The sequence below is a fragment of the Nannospalax galili genome, unplaced genomic scaffold, assembly GCF_000622305.1.
Source record: "Nannospalax galili isolate Female #2095 unplaced genomic scaffold, S.galili_v1.0 scaffold649, whole genome shotgun sequence".
NCBI classification, from domain to species: Eukaryota; Metazoa; Chordata; class Mammalia; order Rodentia; family Spalacidae; genus Nannospalax; species Nannospalax galili.
The window spans coordinates 1,372,021-1,386,950 of record NW_008359093.1 but is presented as its reverse complement, the minus strand read 5'-3'; the positions used below and the strand labels follow the sequence as shown (position 1 = coordinate 1,386,950).

The 14,930-nt window shown below is 48.8% G+C and overlaps 1 protein-coding gene across 8 annotated transcripts; it reads right to left on the bottom strand.

Moving 5' to 3' along the window:
* Positions 1–6,579: 6,579 nt before the first annotated feature.
* Znf446 (zinc finger protein 446) lies at positions 6,580–12,339 on the bottom strand. Of its 8 annotated transcripts, none has more exons than XM_029558477.1 (6): positions 11,548–12,339; positions 10,068–10,449; positions 9,791–9,992; positions 9,375–9,472; positions 7,671–7,755; positions 6,580–7,489 (listed from the first exon to the last, which is right to left on the bottom strand). In XM_029558477.1, the coding sequence occupies exons 2-6, from the start codon at positions 10,407–10,409 to the stop codon at positions 6,915–6,917; spliced, it is 1,302 nt and encodes a 433-aa protein (XP_029414337.1). In that variant the 5' UTR covers positions 10,410–10,449; positions 11,548–12,339; the 3' UTR covers positions 6,580–6,914. The 8 variants fall into 8 exon arrangements, with proteins under 8 accessions (XP_029414337.1, XP_008821003.1, XP_029414333.1 ...); XM_008822781.3 differs by having other exon boundaries at positions 11,600–12,339; XM_029558473.1 differs by lacking the exon at positions 11,548–12,339 and adding an exon at positions 11,341–11,541.
* Between the last annotated feature and the right edge of the window lie 2,591 nt (positions 12,340–14,930).

The window sequence follows — 14,930 nt, the reverse complement described above, 5'->3', positions numbered from 1 at the left end:
CTGCAAAGTAGTAATTGTTACTTAATAGAATAGAAATTGTTAAGGGGACTATTCACCTGTAAGCTTGGGAACTTTTCACCCCTGGTTATGTTTTTTTCTGTCTAAAAGCTTACCCTAGAGATGGCTCAGGGCTACACACTTGGGTTCCCAACACCCTTGTGTAGTAGCCCTGGCCAGTAACGACCTTCATTCGGCAAAACTTTGAATGGTCCTCTCTGGTGAACCACCCCCACAACAAAACTGACCCTCCCTACTCCAGCAGCTATCACCTGCCAAAGCTTCTCAACTAGGGATGGGTCCTTATGAGCTCCTCCCACATCCAGGCTGGAATGTTGATTGGCTTGATCTTGTGCAGGCAAAGGCAACCATAGCCACTGTCAGTTCATGAGTGCAGTGCTTCTGTCATGTCCAGAAGACGCTGTTTGGTAGTAGTACACTCCAACCTCTGGCTGTTATAGTCTTCCCGGTCTTCTATAGTGTTCTTTCTGTGAGCCGTGTGAGGAGGAGGTGTGGTATAGATGTCCCATTTGGAGCTGATCATTCCACAGTTCCTCATCCTCATTCTCTGCACAGGGGCAGATCTCTGTGTGTTTGAGGCCAGCCTAGTCTACATAGTGAGCTCCAGGACAGCTGGGGCTACAGGGAGACCCTGTGTCAAAAAGATCAAAAAAAGATATGTTCTCATATACTCCAGTCTGGTCTTGAACTTGCTGTGTAGCCAAGGATGACCTTGATCTTCTGATCCTCTTACCTCTGCCTCCTGAGTGCTGAGATGACAGGCCTGTGCTAGGGCTCAAACCCAGGGTTTTGTAGGCAAGCACTCTACCAACTAAACTAGAGCCCAGCCGCCATCCCAACCACCACCAGCCACTTTAAATGCTGGTCCTTGGCTTCTGGTCAGAAAACACTGCTGTTTTTCTTGGAACTTGTTTTTTTTTTGTTAATTTTTGTTTGGATAGTTTGTCCTCTTTTCAAGTCACATGATTTCTTTTATGGGTCTTTCAGGTATTTTTTTGTGGCAAATATTTGCCTCTGGTTATCTTTGTTTTTTTGGGACAATGTCTCACTATGTTCCCCAGCCTGGCCTTGGACTTTCAATCCTTTTACCACAGCCTATAAATACTAGGATTACAGGTTCCTGCCCCCACGTCATGTTTATATATTAACATGATAGTTTTGCCAGTTTTTTTTTTCCTTCTTGCTATTCACCCCCTCTAGGCAGCTGTCAAGAGCCAAGATTGCCAGATTGCCTGCCCTGGAAATATTTTTCTTTAACATTCTAATTGAACTCACAGAGATCTGCCTGCCTCTGCCTCCTAAGTGCTGGGACTACAGACGTGCACCACCACCCCCAGCCTGCCAGTTTTTTTTTTTTTAAGTTTATGTGTATGAGTGTATTGCTTGTATGTATGTGAGGGCACCTGTGTCATGCAATGCCACGGAGGTCAGAAGAGGGCTTTGGAGTCCCCTGGAACTGCAGTTAAGTTCTTAGCTGCCATGGGGTGCTGGGAATCGAACCCAGGTCCTCTGTAAGAGCAGTCAATGCTCTTAATCACTGAGCTACCTCTCTAGCACCTAGAGAATTTTGCCAGTTTATAAAATAGAATTACTGGATAGATTTCTATATATTTTGCACTTCTAGTATAGAGAATCTATTTCTAAGTAGGTGTAGTGGTACACATCTCTAATACCAGTACTCAAGAGGCAAAGGCAAAAGGATCAGGAGCTCATGGCCAGCCTGAGCTGCAGTATTCCCTGTATCAAAAAACAAAACAGGCCGGGCATGGTGGTGCATGGTTTTAGTCCCAGCACTTGGAAGGCAGAGGCAGGCCTCTGAGTTCAAGGCCAGACTGGTCTACATAGTGAGTTCTAGGACAGCGGGGCTACAGGGAGACCCTGTCTCAAAAAGACCGAAAAAAAAAAAAAAGACAAAAAAAACCCCAAACAAAACAAAAATCAGTTGGTTTAGCTGCAGTGGCATAGGCCTAAAATCCCAGCACTTAGGAGACAGACACAGTGGATCTCTGTGACTTCTAGGCCAGCCTGGTCTACATAGTGAATATAGGTCAGTCAGAGTTACATAACAAGACCCTATCTTTTTTTTTTTTTTTTTAATAATGGTAAATTTTGTGCGAGGTGTGCTGGCACATGCCTTTAATCCCAGCACTTGGGAGGCAGAGGCAGGCAGATCTTTGTGAGTTCGAGGCCAGCTTGGTCTACATAGTGAGTTCCAGAACAGCTGGGGCTACAAGGGGACCCTGTCTCAAATAAAGACAAAATAATAATAATAATAATAATGACAAACTTTATTGGCATAAATCACAGAAATTGAAATGTGGGACTGGAGAGATGGATCAGCGGTTAACAACACTGACTGTTCTTGCAGAAGTCCTGGGTTCAAATCCCAGCACCCACATGGCAGCTAACAACTGTCCATAATTCCAGTTCCAGGGGAACAGACAACCTCTTCTGTCCTCCTCAGGCATTGCACGACACGGGTGCAGTTACCTACATGCAGGCATAACACTCATACACATAAAATAAAAACAAAAAATATATATTTTTTAAAAATCACAGAAATTGAAATGGAAAAAGCCAGGTTAGATGTTTGTAAAAAAAAAAAAAAAATCAAATGATTACACAACTGCTGACCCAGAGAATGACCCCCCAGTTATCCCAATCCCTTCTTGGGGAGGGGCCTGGGGCAGGTCACTGTAAACAGAGCAGTAAGGCCTGTGGGTAGAAATGCAGACCGCAGACCTTTGGAGTGCTACCGTTTACCTCCCCAGACCTGGTCTGCTGTCAGTCCAGTCCCAACAGAAGATCCTCCTCTGGGACCCCACTATGCCTGGCCTCTGCTAGGAGACTGATAACTGGCAAGACCCTATCTTAATAAATAAATACTAAATAAAATAGGAAAATCTTTTTTTTTTTTTTGGCAGGATCTCACTATGGAGCTCTGGTTGGCCTGGAACACACTATGTAGAACAGGCTGGCCTAGAACTCACACAGATCTATCTGCATCTGCCTCCCAAGTGCTGGGATTAATGACCTGTGTCACCATGCTTGACCTCCAGTAGATTTTTAAAAATTATTTTTTTGGCCAGGTGTGGTGATGCATGCCTTTGATTCCAGCACTCAGGAGGCAGAGGCAGGTGGATCTCTGTGAGTTCAAGGCCAGCCTGGTCTACATAGCCAGTTCAAGGCAGCTGGGGCTACAGGGAGACCCTGATTTAAAAAAAGGCCAAAAAAGCTATTTTTTAAAAGTTTATTGATTTTTTGAAAAATTTTGTGTGTATGTGCTGGATAGCTTTAGTGTCAACTTGACACACCTGGGTTGAGGGAGCCTCAATCGGGGTATTGCCTCTATTGGATTGGCCTGTGGCCATGTCTGAAGGGCATCTTCTTGATGAATAATATGGGAGGGCCCAGCCCACTGTGGGTGGTGCCACCCCTGGGCAGGTGGGCCTGTCTTGCATAAGAAAGCAGGCTGAGCAGGAGCCAGGGGAGCAAGCCTGTAAGCAGTGTTCCTCCATGCCCTGTACTCCAGCTCCTACCTCCAGGTTCCTGCCCTGAGTCCCTACCTTGGGCTCCCTGATGAACTGTGACCTGGGAGATGTAAGAACCCTTTCCCCTTTCCTCCCCAAGTTGGTACTGGTCAGAGTGTTTTGTCACAGCAATGAAGAACAAACTAGGACAGTGTATGTGTGTATTTCCTGCATGTAGGTAAGTGCACCCATGTTGTGCAACACCCGCGGAGGTCAGAAGAGGCTACTGTATCCCCTGGGACTGGAGTTACAGTTGTTAGCTGCCATGTGGGTGCTGGGATTTGAACCCAGGTCCTCTGCAAGATACTGGTCAGAGTGTTTTGTCACAGCAATGAAGAACAAACTAGGACAGTGTATGTGTGTATTTCCTGCATGTAGGTAAGTGCACCCATGTTGTGCAACACCCGCGGAGGTCAGAAGAGGCTACTGTATCCCCTGGGACTGGAGTTACAGTTGTTAGCTGCCATGTGGGTGCTGGGATTTGAACCCAGGTCCTCTGCAAGAACAGTCAGTGTTCTTAACCACTGAGCCATCTCTCCAGCCCCAAAGTTATTATTATTTAATGTGCAAGAGTGTTTTTGCCTGCATGTTGTATGTTCACCAAATATGTACTGTATCCAAGGAGGCCAGAAGGGAATGTTTGGATCCCTTAGGAATGGATGTAGTTACAGAAGGTTGTTAGCTGCCATGTGGGTGCTGGGAATTGGTAAGAAATGACAACCCAATCAAAGTAACTTTTAGCAATTGATGGCTGCTGGGAGAGAGTACAGTGTCTTACAGGGATGGGACTCTTGGTAGGCCCAGTGGATGGACCCACACTAAGGGCCATTTGGGTACACAAGTCACTCTGTAGTCCATATTATATATGAGCGTTCATTGAATTGGGTGTGGGCATCTGGGGACACAAATCAGACTCTAGTTCATGGGGCTGGAGAGATGGCTCAGTGGTTAAGGGTACTGGCTGTTCTTGTAGTGGACCCAGATTCGATTCCCAGCAACCATATGGAGGCTAAGAATTGTCTGTAACTCCAGTTCCAGGGAAATCCAACCGTCTTCTGACCTCCATGGGCACTGCATGATATGGGTGCACTTACACACTTGCAGGTAATACATCATACACATAAAATAAATACAAAAATAAAATTTAAAAAATTTTTAAAGTTTATTATTTTAATGCATATGCGTACACGCCCAGGTATAAAAGCACAAACTGGTCGGGCGTGGTGGCGCATACCTTTACTGGGCAGGTTAGGGTACAGTGGTCATCTTCCATCTGGAGAAGGACTGGTCTAGGTTTGAATACATTACTATCACTTGTTAAGTAGGAACCCAGGTTATTTAATGAATTTGATTCCCAGTTTTCTGAAATTTAAAATGGTGATAATGAGGCTGGAGAGATGGCTCAGTGGTTAAGAGTACTAGCTGCTCTTGCAGAGGACCTGGACTGGTTCTCAGCACCCACATGACTGCTAAACCTACATGGTGGCTACCAACCATCCTTAACTCCAGTTCCAGGGGAATCTGAAGCCCTCTTCTGACCTCCACAGCACTGCACGACACAGGTGTACTCACATACATGCAGGCAATACACTCATACACATAAAATAAAAATATTTTTTAAAAAAAGAAATTAAGATTTTTTTCTTGAATGCTCGGTGTGGTGGCACACACCTTTCATTTTAGCATGGGGGTGGGAGTGGGGTGGCACAGGTAGCCAGATCTCTGTGAGACTGATGTCTGTGAGGTTGATGCCAGCCTAATCTATATGGTGAGTTCCAGTCCTGCTGGGGCTACAGGGAGACCCTGTCTCAAAAAGACAAAGAAACAAATATATAACCAACCAAACAAACCAATTAGTCTTCTGAGAGAGCTCTGGAAACAGACAGCAAGATGAGAGCCATGGAAGGCAGGCTCTTTTAAAAAAAATATTATTTTTACGTGTTGGAGTGTTATGCCTGCATGTAAGTGCACCCCTGTTGCGCAATGGCGGAGGACAGTTGAGGCTGTCAGATCCCCCAGGAACTGAAGTTATAGACAGTTGTTAGCTGCCATGTGGATGCTGGGATCTGAACCCAGGTCTTCTGCAAGAACAGTCAGTGTTCTTAACCGTTGAGCCATCTCTCCCTGGGAGGCAGGCTTTGTGGTGATCTTTCGTGGCTGCTGGTACTGCTCAAGGGCGTGACTGACTTGTTGGAGGCCTGATCAGGCCCCTGTGGTGTGGAAAGAAGTTAGCTCAGCCCTCTGTGGGAGGACCATGGGAAGGGGATCTGCAAACTGCTGTTTGAGGCCCTCCCTTCCAGTTTCACATGTTAAAGCAGCATTAGTTGCCTAGGGATATTTCCAGTCAGACAGACCTAGGTTATATTCCAGCTCTGCCAATCATCAGCAGCTGAGGATGGTGAGGTGCCTGTCTTCTCAGAAGCTGCCCATGTCCACTTACCCTTAGACATGAAAGTCCTGGGTCAGTGTGTAAAGGTGTCTGCTGCCAAGCCTGCTGACCTCAGTTTGGAGAGAACCAACTCTTGCAGCTTGTCTTTTGACTATCACATACGTATTATGGCATACGTGTGTGCCACCCCCCAAATAAACAAACGTTAAAAAATTTAAAGGGGAAGGCCTAGAGAGATAGTTTAGCAATTAAGAGCACTGGCTGCTCTTTCCGATGACCTGAGTTTGGTTCCTAGTACTCACATGGCAGCTAACAACCATTTATAACTCCACTTCTAGGCTATCCAACACCCTCTTCTGACCTCTTTGGGCACTGCACACACATGGTACACTGCACTTACATGTAAACAGGCAAAACACTCATACATAAAACAAAAATAAATGGTCAAGTGCGGTAGTGCATACCTTTAATAATCCCATCGCTTGGGAGGCAAAGGTACTTGAGTCTCTGTCAGTTTGAGGCCAACCTGGTTTATATACTGAGTTCCAGGCAAGCCAGAGCTGCATAGTGAGACCATGTCTCAAAAAAACACACAAACACGTGTGTGTGTGTATGTGCGTGTGTGTTAATTTGAAGGGGGGCTGGAGGGATAGCTCAATGGTCGCAGCACTTGCTGCTCTATCAGAGGATGACAGTTGGAATTCCAGCACCCATGTCAATCAGCTCATAACCACCTATAACTCTAGCCCCAAGGGATGTGACACCCCTTTCTGACGTCTTTGGGCATACTCACACATATGTGCACATACATACACACAGACACACACATACATAAAATAATAAATAAATCTTAAAAAAAAAAAAAAGAAAAAAAAGAAAGAGTCCTGCCTCACTTGGTTGGCTCCGCTGACTTCTTTTGGATGGAGGGGATGCCTGGAAGGCTGCACTGGCTGTGGTATAGCAGCCCTGTCAGGTGCTTATGGGACCTTGGGGCGGTGGTTCTTCCTATGGCTAAGCAGTTGAGACTTCCAGTCAAAGCCGCATCCACAGTCCCCGCAGAAGTGGCGCAGCTGGCTGGCATGGCTCTTACGGTGAATGACCAGTTGTGACTTCCAGCTGAAGCTGCGTCCACACTCCTCGCATGCATAGCTCTGAGGGTAGGTGGAGCGCCACATGGCCCGCTCTTGGGACACCTGTGGTGGCCTCTCCAGGCCTGGCCCACCTGTGTGCATGCGGTAGTGGATGATAAAAACGGATTTCCAGTCGAAGCTGAGGCCACAATGCTCACAGGTATAGGGTTTCCGTGGTGCCGGCCCAACCTGGGCTTTAGGCAATGGCATGGGGGACAAGCCCGGCAGGTCCTCGAAAGGGCTCTGGCTTTCACCTGAAGTGGACATGCAGGTCTGGCCAAGCCCAGGCCCCGAAATGGCTCCCAGTCCTGGGAGGTGGCTCCTGTGGGTCTCAGGCTCTGTGTGTGGGGTCTCCTGCTCTTCAGTGTGAGTCTTCAGCTCAGACTCAGCAAGTGCCTCAGGCTCTTGGGACAGAAGGCCTGCTGGGGTAAAAGACGGTCAGTTGGGGGTTTGGTCACATGGGGGCTCAGTGTTGGGGTGGGTACCTTCTGGAAGGAGAGAGATGCTGGGTGTAGAGAGCCCCAGTGGGGGCCTGGGGCATGCAGGAAGGCACATGGAAGATAGGTCTGGGAAGACAGGATGGGAAGGGCTGTGGGTCCTCACCCTGGGACAGCACTGTGCTGTATTTCTCCAGCAGCACGTCCCAGTACAGCTCTTTCTGTGATGACTCCGACAGGCCCCGTTCCTTCTGCAAGGATGCAACTAGTTACCACCCCACCCACCCAGCTTCACATCTTTACCTGCCACCTCAGGGTGGCAGGATACCTAACACCCATCCGCTGCAGGCTAGGGACCCAACCACAATGGGAATTTGTGAGTTTTGGGTCAATCTTCATTTGTCCAACCTATGAGCACCTGTCTCTCAGTGATGGCCAGAGAGACTTAGGAAATTGTAGAGAGGTTTTAGACAGGGACATCATGCCATCCCAACCCTTCTTCCTGTCAATAAGCCATTTGCAGGGTGTGTTAGAAGGGCAGGAAGAGGTTAGGGGACTTCTTGGGACCCAGCCACCTTCTGCCAAGCCTCTGTTTAACAAAACTAAAAGCTCTTCCTTGGGGGACCCACCCAGGGCTGAGAAAATTTCTATTTTGGTTTTTTGGCTTGGCTGTTTTTGGAGTAGGGGGTAGGTTGACACTGAGTCTATTAAGTCCAAGCTGGTCTTGAACTTACTATGTATCTGAGGATGACTTTGAACTTCTGATCTTCCTGCCTCTGCCTTCCTAGTGCTAGGCTTGATTACAGGCAAGTACCACCATGCTCAGTTTATGCAGTGCTGGGAGTAGAACCCAGGACCTTGTGCATGCTAGGCAGGCAGCTACATTCCCAGATCTGTTTTTTGAGAAGGACAACCCAGGTTAGGAGGTATAACTAGGAACATCAGGACTGTGATGAGATGAGACAGTAGTGGTGAGAGGAAGCTCAGGAAGTACCAGCAGGCTCAGGCAAGGCCCGAAGAGGGCGAGTCTGGTGGCAGAGCCAGGGCCCACCAGTGATAGCCTCACCAAGAAAGGTATTCCTTGCCTAAAGGAGCTGCCTCCTTCACTGTCCTAACACCATCTGAGGCTTTGCTGGACTAGGAGAAACAATCCCAAAGACCAGTCAAAGTAGGTCTGGAGAAAGGGCGGTATCAGTCACAAATAGCTCCATTTAGGGGTTGGTGTTGGCTGGAAGTGAGGACACCATAAAGGGGGCCTGGAAGGTCTTTTCAACTTTGATGCACACTTCAACTACAAATTCTGTCTTGGGAGGAAGCTCTCAAGTGGAGGGGCTTAGCAGCAGAAAGAGCCAGGTGAGGACAAGACGCCCCCATCCTCCACTACACACACTCGGGAATCATGGGCTCCAGGTGACAGCCTTTGAGAAGAGCAGGGGAAGGACTTTAGGCATGTCCCAGGAAGAGTGTCCTGAGTATGAAGGAGTCCTGTTATAGTCCCTGCTCTACCTGCACAAACAATGTCTGGCCCAGGGCCCACGGGAGCTGCAAACCTACCCACTGACAACTCTGGAGGTGAGGAAGCCAAGCCCACCAGTTCTAGTCACTCCAGGCCTGAAGCCTGAGGCCTGAATCTTTTCAAGTGAGTCTACCAATCTGTCCTGCTCCCAGGACCTGTGGGGGAACCTGGCTGTTTACTTCTCAGGAGTTAAGAAACACACACACACACACACACACACATACACACACACACACACAGAGACACACACAAGTCACTGGCCAAGGAGCCTGCAAAACCACAGAGCAGAGGCAGCCACCAGAGACACTCCCCTCCCACACCCATGACCTATACTCCCCACTGGGGGCTGCTTACCTGAATACTTCCTGGATGGAAGGATGTGGACTCTGGTTCCTCGATTCTAAGAGGTCCCTTGAGGGACTGGGCTGGAAGAAGGGGGCTGGGAGATGAGTCTGAGAAGAGGCAGATGGGAAGGACTGTCAGAGGCTGTTATTGCTGAACTGGCCTTGGCCTGCCTCTACCATGTGAGATTGTGGGAGGGCAGCGTTGAACTCCTGCTTCCTAAGAGTCCAGCTTTCCAGTCTCTCCAGGGTCCCTATCCCAGCTGAAGACATCCAGGCTCATTTCAGGAGTTCTGGCCCTGGTAGAACCTATCCCATGACAACCCACAGACAGACAGACAGACACATGTACACGCACATGCACAGGCACACACATACATTTGAAAACTCCTTCCACAACCCCTCAGCCTTGAGGTTGCACTCTCTCACCCATAGCCTGCTCATCAGTACTGGGTTCCTCTTTCACACTGCAGCTGAGCTGGGTGGACCCATCTATCCTGGCAACCTGTGGTCCTTCTGCAGGATCTGTCTCAGAGGACTCAACTGTCACTGAGACATGGTGGCTCCCCAAGGACTTCTCTGATTTCTGGATTGTAAGAGGCATCTTTGGCTTCAGGATGTGGGATGTGATCTGAAGAGAAGAAATATGTCACAGGGGCTCTGCCTTTAGTCTATCTCTCTAAAAAGCTCATGCCATTACACTTACCCAGCCCAGAAGCTGCCCAGGGTCATGTTGCAGCCCTTCAACGAGAGCTGCAGCCTCCTCAGGGCCTCCTGGTCGCTGCCCTCGCACCCAGGCCTGGATCTCAGGGGGCAACACACCCAGGAACTGCTCCAAAACCAGCAGCTCTATCATCTGCTCTTTGGAACATGACTCGGGCCGCAGCCATTGGTGACACAGCTCTCGAAGCTGGGCCAGTGCCTCTCGGGGTCCCTCTACCTCCTCATAGCAAAACCATCGGAATCGCAGCCGAGCAGCCTCTGGTTCCTCAAGGGTGGTCTTGGGGTCCTTCACAGACAGGTGTGGGGGACCCAGGGGTGATGGCATTCTTGTTTTGAAGGGTCTTTTGGGAGCTGACAAGAGAGATCTACAAGAAAGGAAAAAACAGAGTATCATTTAAGGCCAGGAGAAGACAGATACCAGGTTCTTCCCTGAGGCCAGGAACGCTTCAAGGAAGGTCACAGATGACAACAGATAGCAATTAATACCAGGAGGAACCCTGGAGGACAAATGCCTGGGAGACAGATGTCCAGGGAACTTCTAGGAAACTGCCAATATCTGCGCCAAACATTTGGTTACAACAGAGGATTTTGGGGGATGAAGAAAAACTGGTTCCAGCAACAGATAAAAGGTCAGTAGGCAGACCACGATCCAGGGTGATCAGAGGAGCAACAGGCAGGAGGCTGCCCTCACTGTCCCCCAATCTGTAGGATATGTTGTCTGAAAAGCTGACCCTGGAGTCGAGCACATTCACGCCCTGGGGCAGAGCCAAAAGGCTTAAATGCACTCCCAGGGACCGATGTGGCCTCTGAGACACTCACTGCTCGCTGACCACAGGTAATTGTGAACGTTCACACTGCCTCAACCTCCGCACGTAAAACCCCAAAGCAAAAGCAAACAGCCCCGTGTTTTATGGAGTCGTGGACTAAAAACTGCGTCCTAACCTTAAAAAGGTATTGGATTGAAACCCGTCCACCTGGGGCACCTGTCCTGTTCGGGAGACCCTCGGACTTTGTGGAGTCTGTCCCTGGCACAGGAAAGGAAGGAGCAGGACTTTCAGGAGGATGGGGCCCAGCCACAGAGACTGGTGCTCTGGGTGGGAAGGTTAGGGTGGTAGTTCAGGTTCCGGAGCGGGGAGTGTTAGGGAGAAGCTGCGCTGGCCCAGCTAGGAACGCCCTCACCTCCACCAGCTGGGGGTGCCCCGGCAGTTCAGGGTACTTCCGGGTAGCGGCACTGCACGGGTCCCACAACCACTCACGGAACGCCCCGCCTGCGCGTTGCCCTAGCGACGACGTCCTGGCCAATCCCGCAGCTGCAGCCCTGGCACGGCCCCCTCTCCTTTGGAACTACGTTTCCCATGAGCCTCAGCCAGGAAAAGCCCGCATTTCCAGAGGCTTCTCACGCCTGAGGCACTCCGTTCTTCTTGGGGAGCCCACGGTGCCGTAGAGTTTCGGGGAAGGGTTACCTCCTCTATCTTGGTAACCGTTCTTCCTTTGCACCCCAGCCTTAGGACTCACCCCTGCGGAGCCGGACTCTGTGTTAGTCTCCGTGCGCATATGCACAGAGGACCTGGTTTCTACTGGCAAGTGAGGAGCGAGTATGAGTTACGAGCCAATCAGAGCAGGTGCTTTGCCCAGCGGGACCTTCGCGTCACCGCCCCTCGGAAGGTACTACCGGCCCCGCTGTCGCCTAGGCAAAGCAGCAGCACACCCGCCAGCCTCCACCTGTTCCCAAGGCAACAACCCCAACATCGCCTTGCAAGGAAAAGGCCTTAGGTGGCCGCTCCAGGGTCTCCTAGGTTCAGTCCACCAGGAATGATCCAGGCGATCCGGGTGGGAGGCGGGGTCCGGAGAGGGAGACCCAGGGTGGGCAAGGATGGGCAAGGAGGAGGTAATGGCCAGTGATTAACCGCTCTCTAACAGGTCCTAACAGGTCTTCAGATAACACTACTGCAAATGAAGATAACGGATTCTAAGTTTATGACACGGGTTTAACCTTTTATTTACTTTGGAGACTGCCACATGAGGTCACCTATATTTTCTCCCCAAAAGTGTTAGTGGCTTTTTAACTGTGGGATGAGTTACTGAATCGGTCTTGAATTAGATATACTTAGATATACCCGTTTTGGTTTCTTCTAATACCTGTTAATTTCTCCCCGACTGCCAGCTACTGCAGTGGTCCTCAACACTGAAACACCTGAGTTTTTTGTTTTGGTGTGTGTGTGTGTGTGTGTGTTGCCTGCAAGTATGTGTGTGTGTGTGTGTGTGTGTTGCCTGCAAGTATGTAAGTGCACCTGTGTCATGCAGTGTCCACAGAGATCAGAAGAGGGCATGAGATGTCCTGGAAGTGTAGTTGTTAGCTGCCATGTGAGTTCTGGGAACTGATCCTGGCTCCTCTGCAAGAGCAGCCAGTACTCTTAGCCACTGAGCCATCTTTCCAGCCCCAGCTCCTGAGCAGTTGTATGGATAGGTTGTCAACTCAATTTACCAGTTGAGCAGTTATGGGAGATTAGTTCTTTCCTCTGGGTCTGTACAGATTCTCTAATTACAGCTCTTTCATCACCCACCCAGTTGGGAAAGCACTGGGCTTTTATTGACTTCCCAGGGAGCCCTTCTCTGGGAACATTTTGTTCTAGGGCTTCCCTCCCTGGACTCCTGGGTTCCCAAGTCTAATGCTGTACTTCCAGTAAGCCTAAGTGAACTTTGTTGGACACCTGTTCCCTCTGGGCTTTACATGACAATTACCATCTCCCTCTTTCCACCTGCACTGGGCATTGAACCTCAGGGCTGCATTAGGTAAACACTCTACTATTGAGCTATATTCCAGTAAAAAATTTTTGAGGCAAGGTCTAATAGGCCTCTCTACCATCTTAAAGTAGAGGTCAGTGGTGACCTACTGACCTTGGTCCTTAGGGTAATGAAACAGAATTATACAGCATTTAGCCAGGCCTATGGTGATGAAGCTGTTCACATTTCCTCTTGAGGAACATTCTAGTCACAGTTCTTTTCCTGCCACAACTGTGTGTGGTCTTAGAAATGCTAAATTATGCCTGGTGTGGTGGTACCCACCTGTGATCTCAAAGTTTAGGAGGCAGAGGCAGGTGGATCTCTGTGAGTTCAAGGCCAGCTTGTTCTACATAGTGAGTTCCAGGTTAACTGGGGCTACTAGGAGACCTTGTCTCAAAAAGACAGAAAAAAAAAAAAAGCTAATTTATGGACTGGATAGATGGCTCCACAGTTAGAAGCACTGGCTGCTCTTGCAGAGGACTCAGGTTCAGCACCCATATGGCAGCTAACAATTGTTCGTAACTCCAGTTCCAGGGGATCTGACCCTCTTCTGACCTCCTCCGGCAATGCACAACACGGTTGCAATTACATCCAAGCAGGCAACACACTCATAAACATAAAATAAAAATAATAAATGTGTCTTTTTTAAAAAAAATTTAAAAAGCTAAATTATGATGTAAAAATTTGATTAGGGTCGGAATTTTGGAGTGGCACAGCTGTCTGAGTCACCATGTTCTTGTAGCCCCAATAAACTCATTTGCCAAGCTGGACTTTGGAATCTTTGGTCTGTTTTCTCCCTCCCTATTTGGAGAGAGCAGGAAAATCCTCTCATTTCCCTGGTGTCAGCTCAGAATTTGGTTTCCCCTAAATCAGAGATAATTTATCTGTCTATTTTTGAATGCCATTGTCTTTAACTTTGCCCCATAGCAGTGGATTTATGCGAGCTGTGTGGTTTATGTGTTTGGTTCTGATTTTTTCTTTAATCTTATGTATATGAGTGTATTGCCTGTATGTATATAAGTGTACCCGTGTGGTGAAGTGCCTGTGGAGGTCAGAAGGCATTGGATTCCCAGGAACTGGAGTTATGGGTGGTTGTTAACTGCCATGTGGGTGCTGGGATTTGAACCTGTGTCTTCTGCAAGAACAGTCAGTGCTCTTAACTACTGAGCCATCTTTCCAGCCCCTCTTTTCTCTTTTTTTTTTTTTGAGAGACAGGGTCTCCTTGTAGCCCCAGCTGGCCTGGAACTTGCTGTGCAGCTGGCCTCCATCTCAGAGATCTGCCTGCCTCTGCTTGCTGAGTGCTGGGATTAAAAGCGTGGGCCACCATGCCTGGCCTATTTTCTTTTTTAAAGATAGGCTCTTCAGGCTAGCCTTGTCCTGCCTCTCTGGCCTCCACCTCCTGAGTGCTGGGATTACAGGTATGCACCACCAAGCTTGGCTCTTTGAACTCATTAAAACCCAGAGTCAGGGGCTAGGGATGTAGTTTAGTTGGCAGAGTTCTCACCTAACATACACAAAGCCCTAGGTTTGATCTCCAGACATGGGGGCGTGCACCTGTAATCTCACCACTCGGGTAGAGGTAGGAGAACGAAGTTCAAGATCAGCCCTGTTGACAAAGCCAGTTTGAGGCCAGCTTGGACCACATCTGACCCTGCTCAAAACAACAAGGCCAGTGAGATGGCTCAGTGGGTAAAGGCACATGGGCCGAACCTGACAACCTAAGTTTCATTCCCAGGACCTATAAGGTGAAAGGAAAGAACTGAGCACTGCAAATTGTCATCCGACCTGTACATGCACACCTCTGCACACATGTGCCCTCCCCCCATATACACATACTAAATAAATAAATAAATGTAATAAAAATTAAAAATAAGAGTGTTAGCCAGGTGTGGTAGTGCACACCTTTAATCCCAGCACTTGGGAGGCAGAGGCAGGTGGATCTTTGTGAGTTCGAGGCCAGCCTGGTCTACATAGTGAGTTCCAGGACACTGGGGCTACAGAGAGACCCTGTCTCAAAAAGACAAAAAAACAACAACAAAAAAAAAACAGCATTAAAAAACAG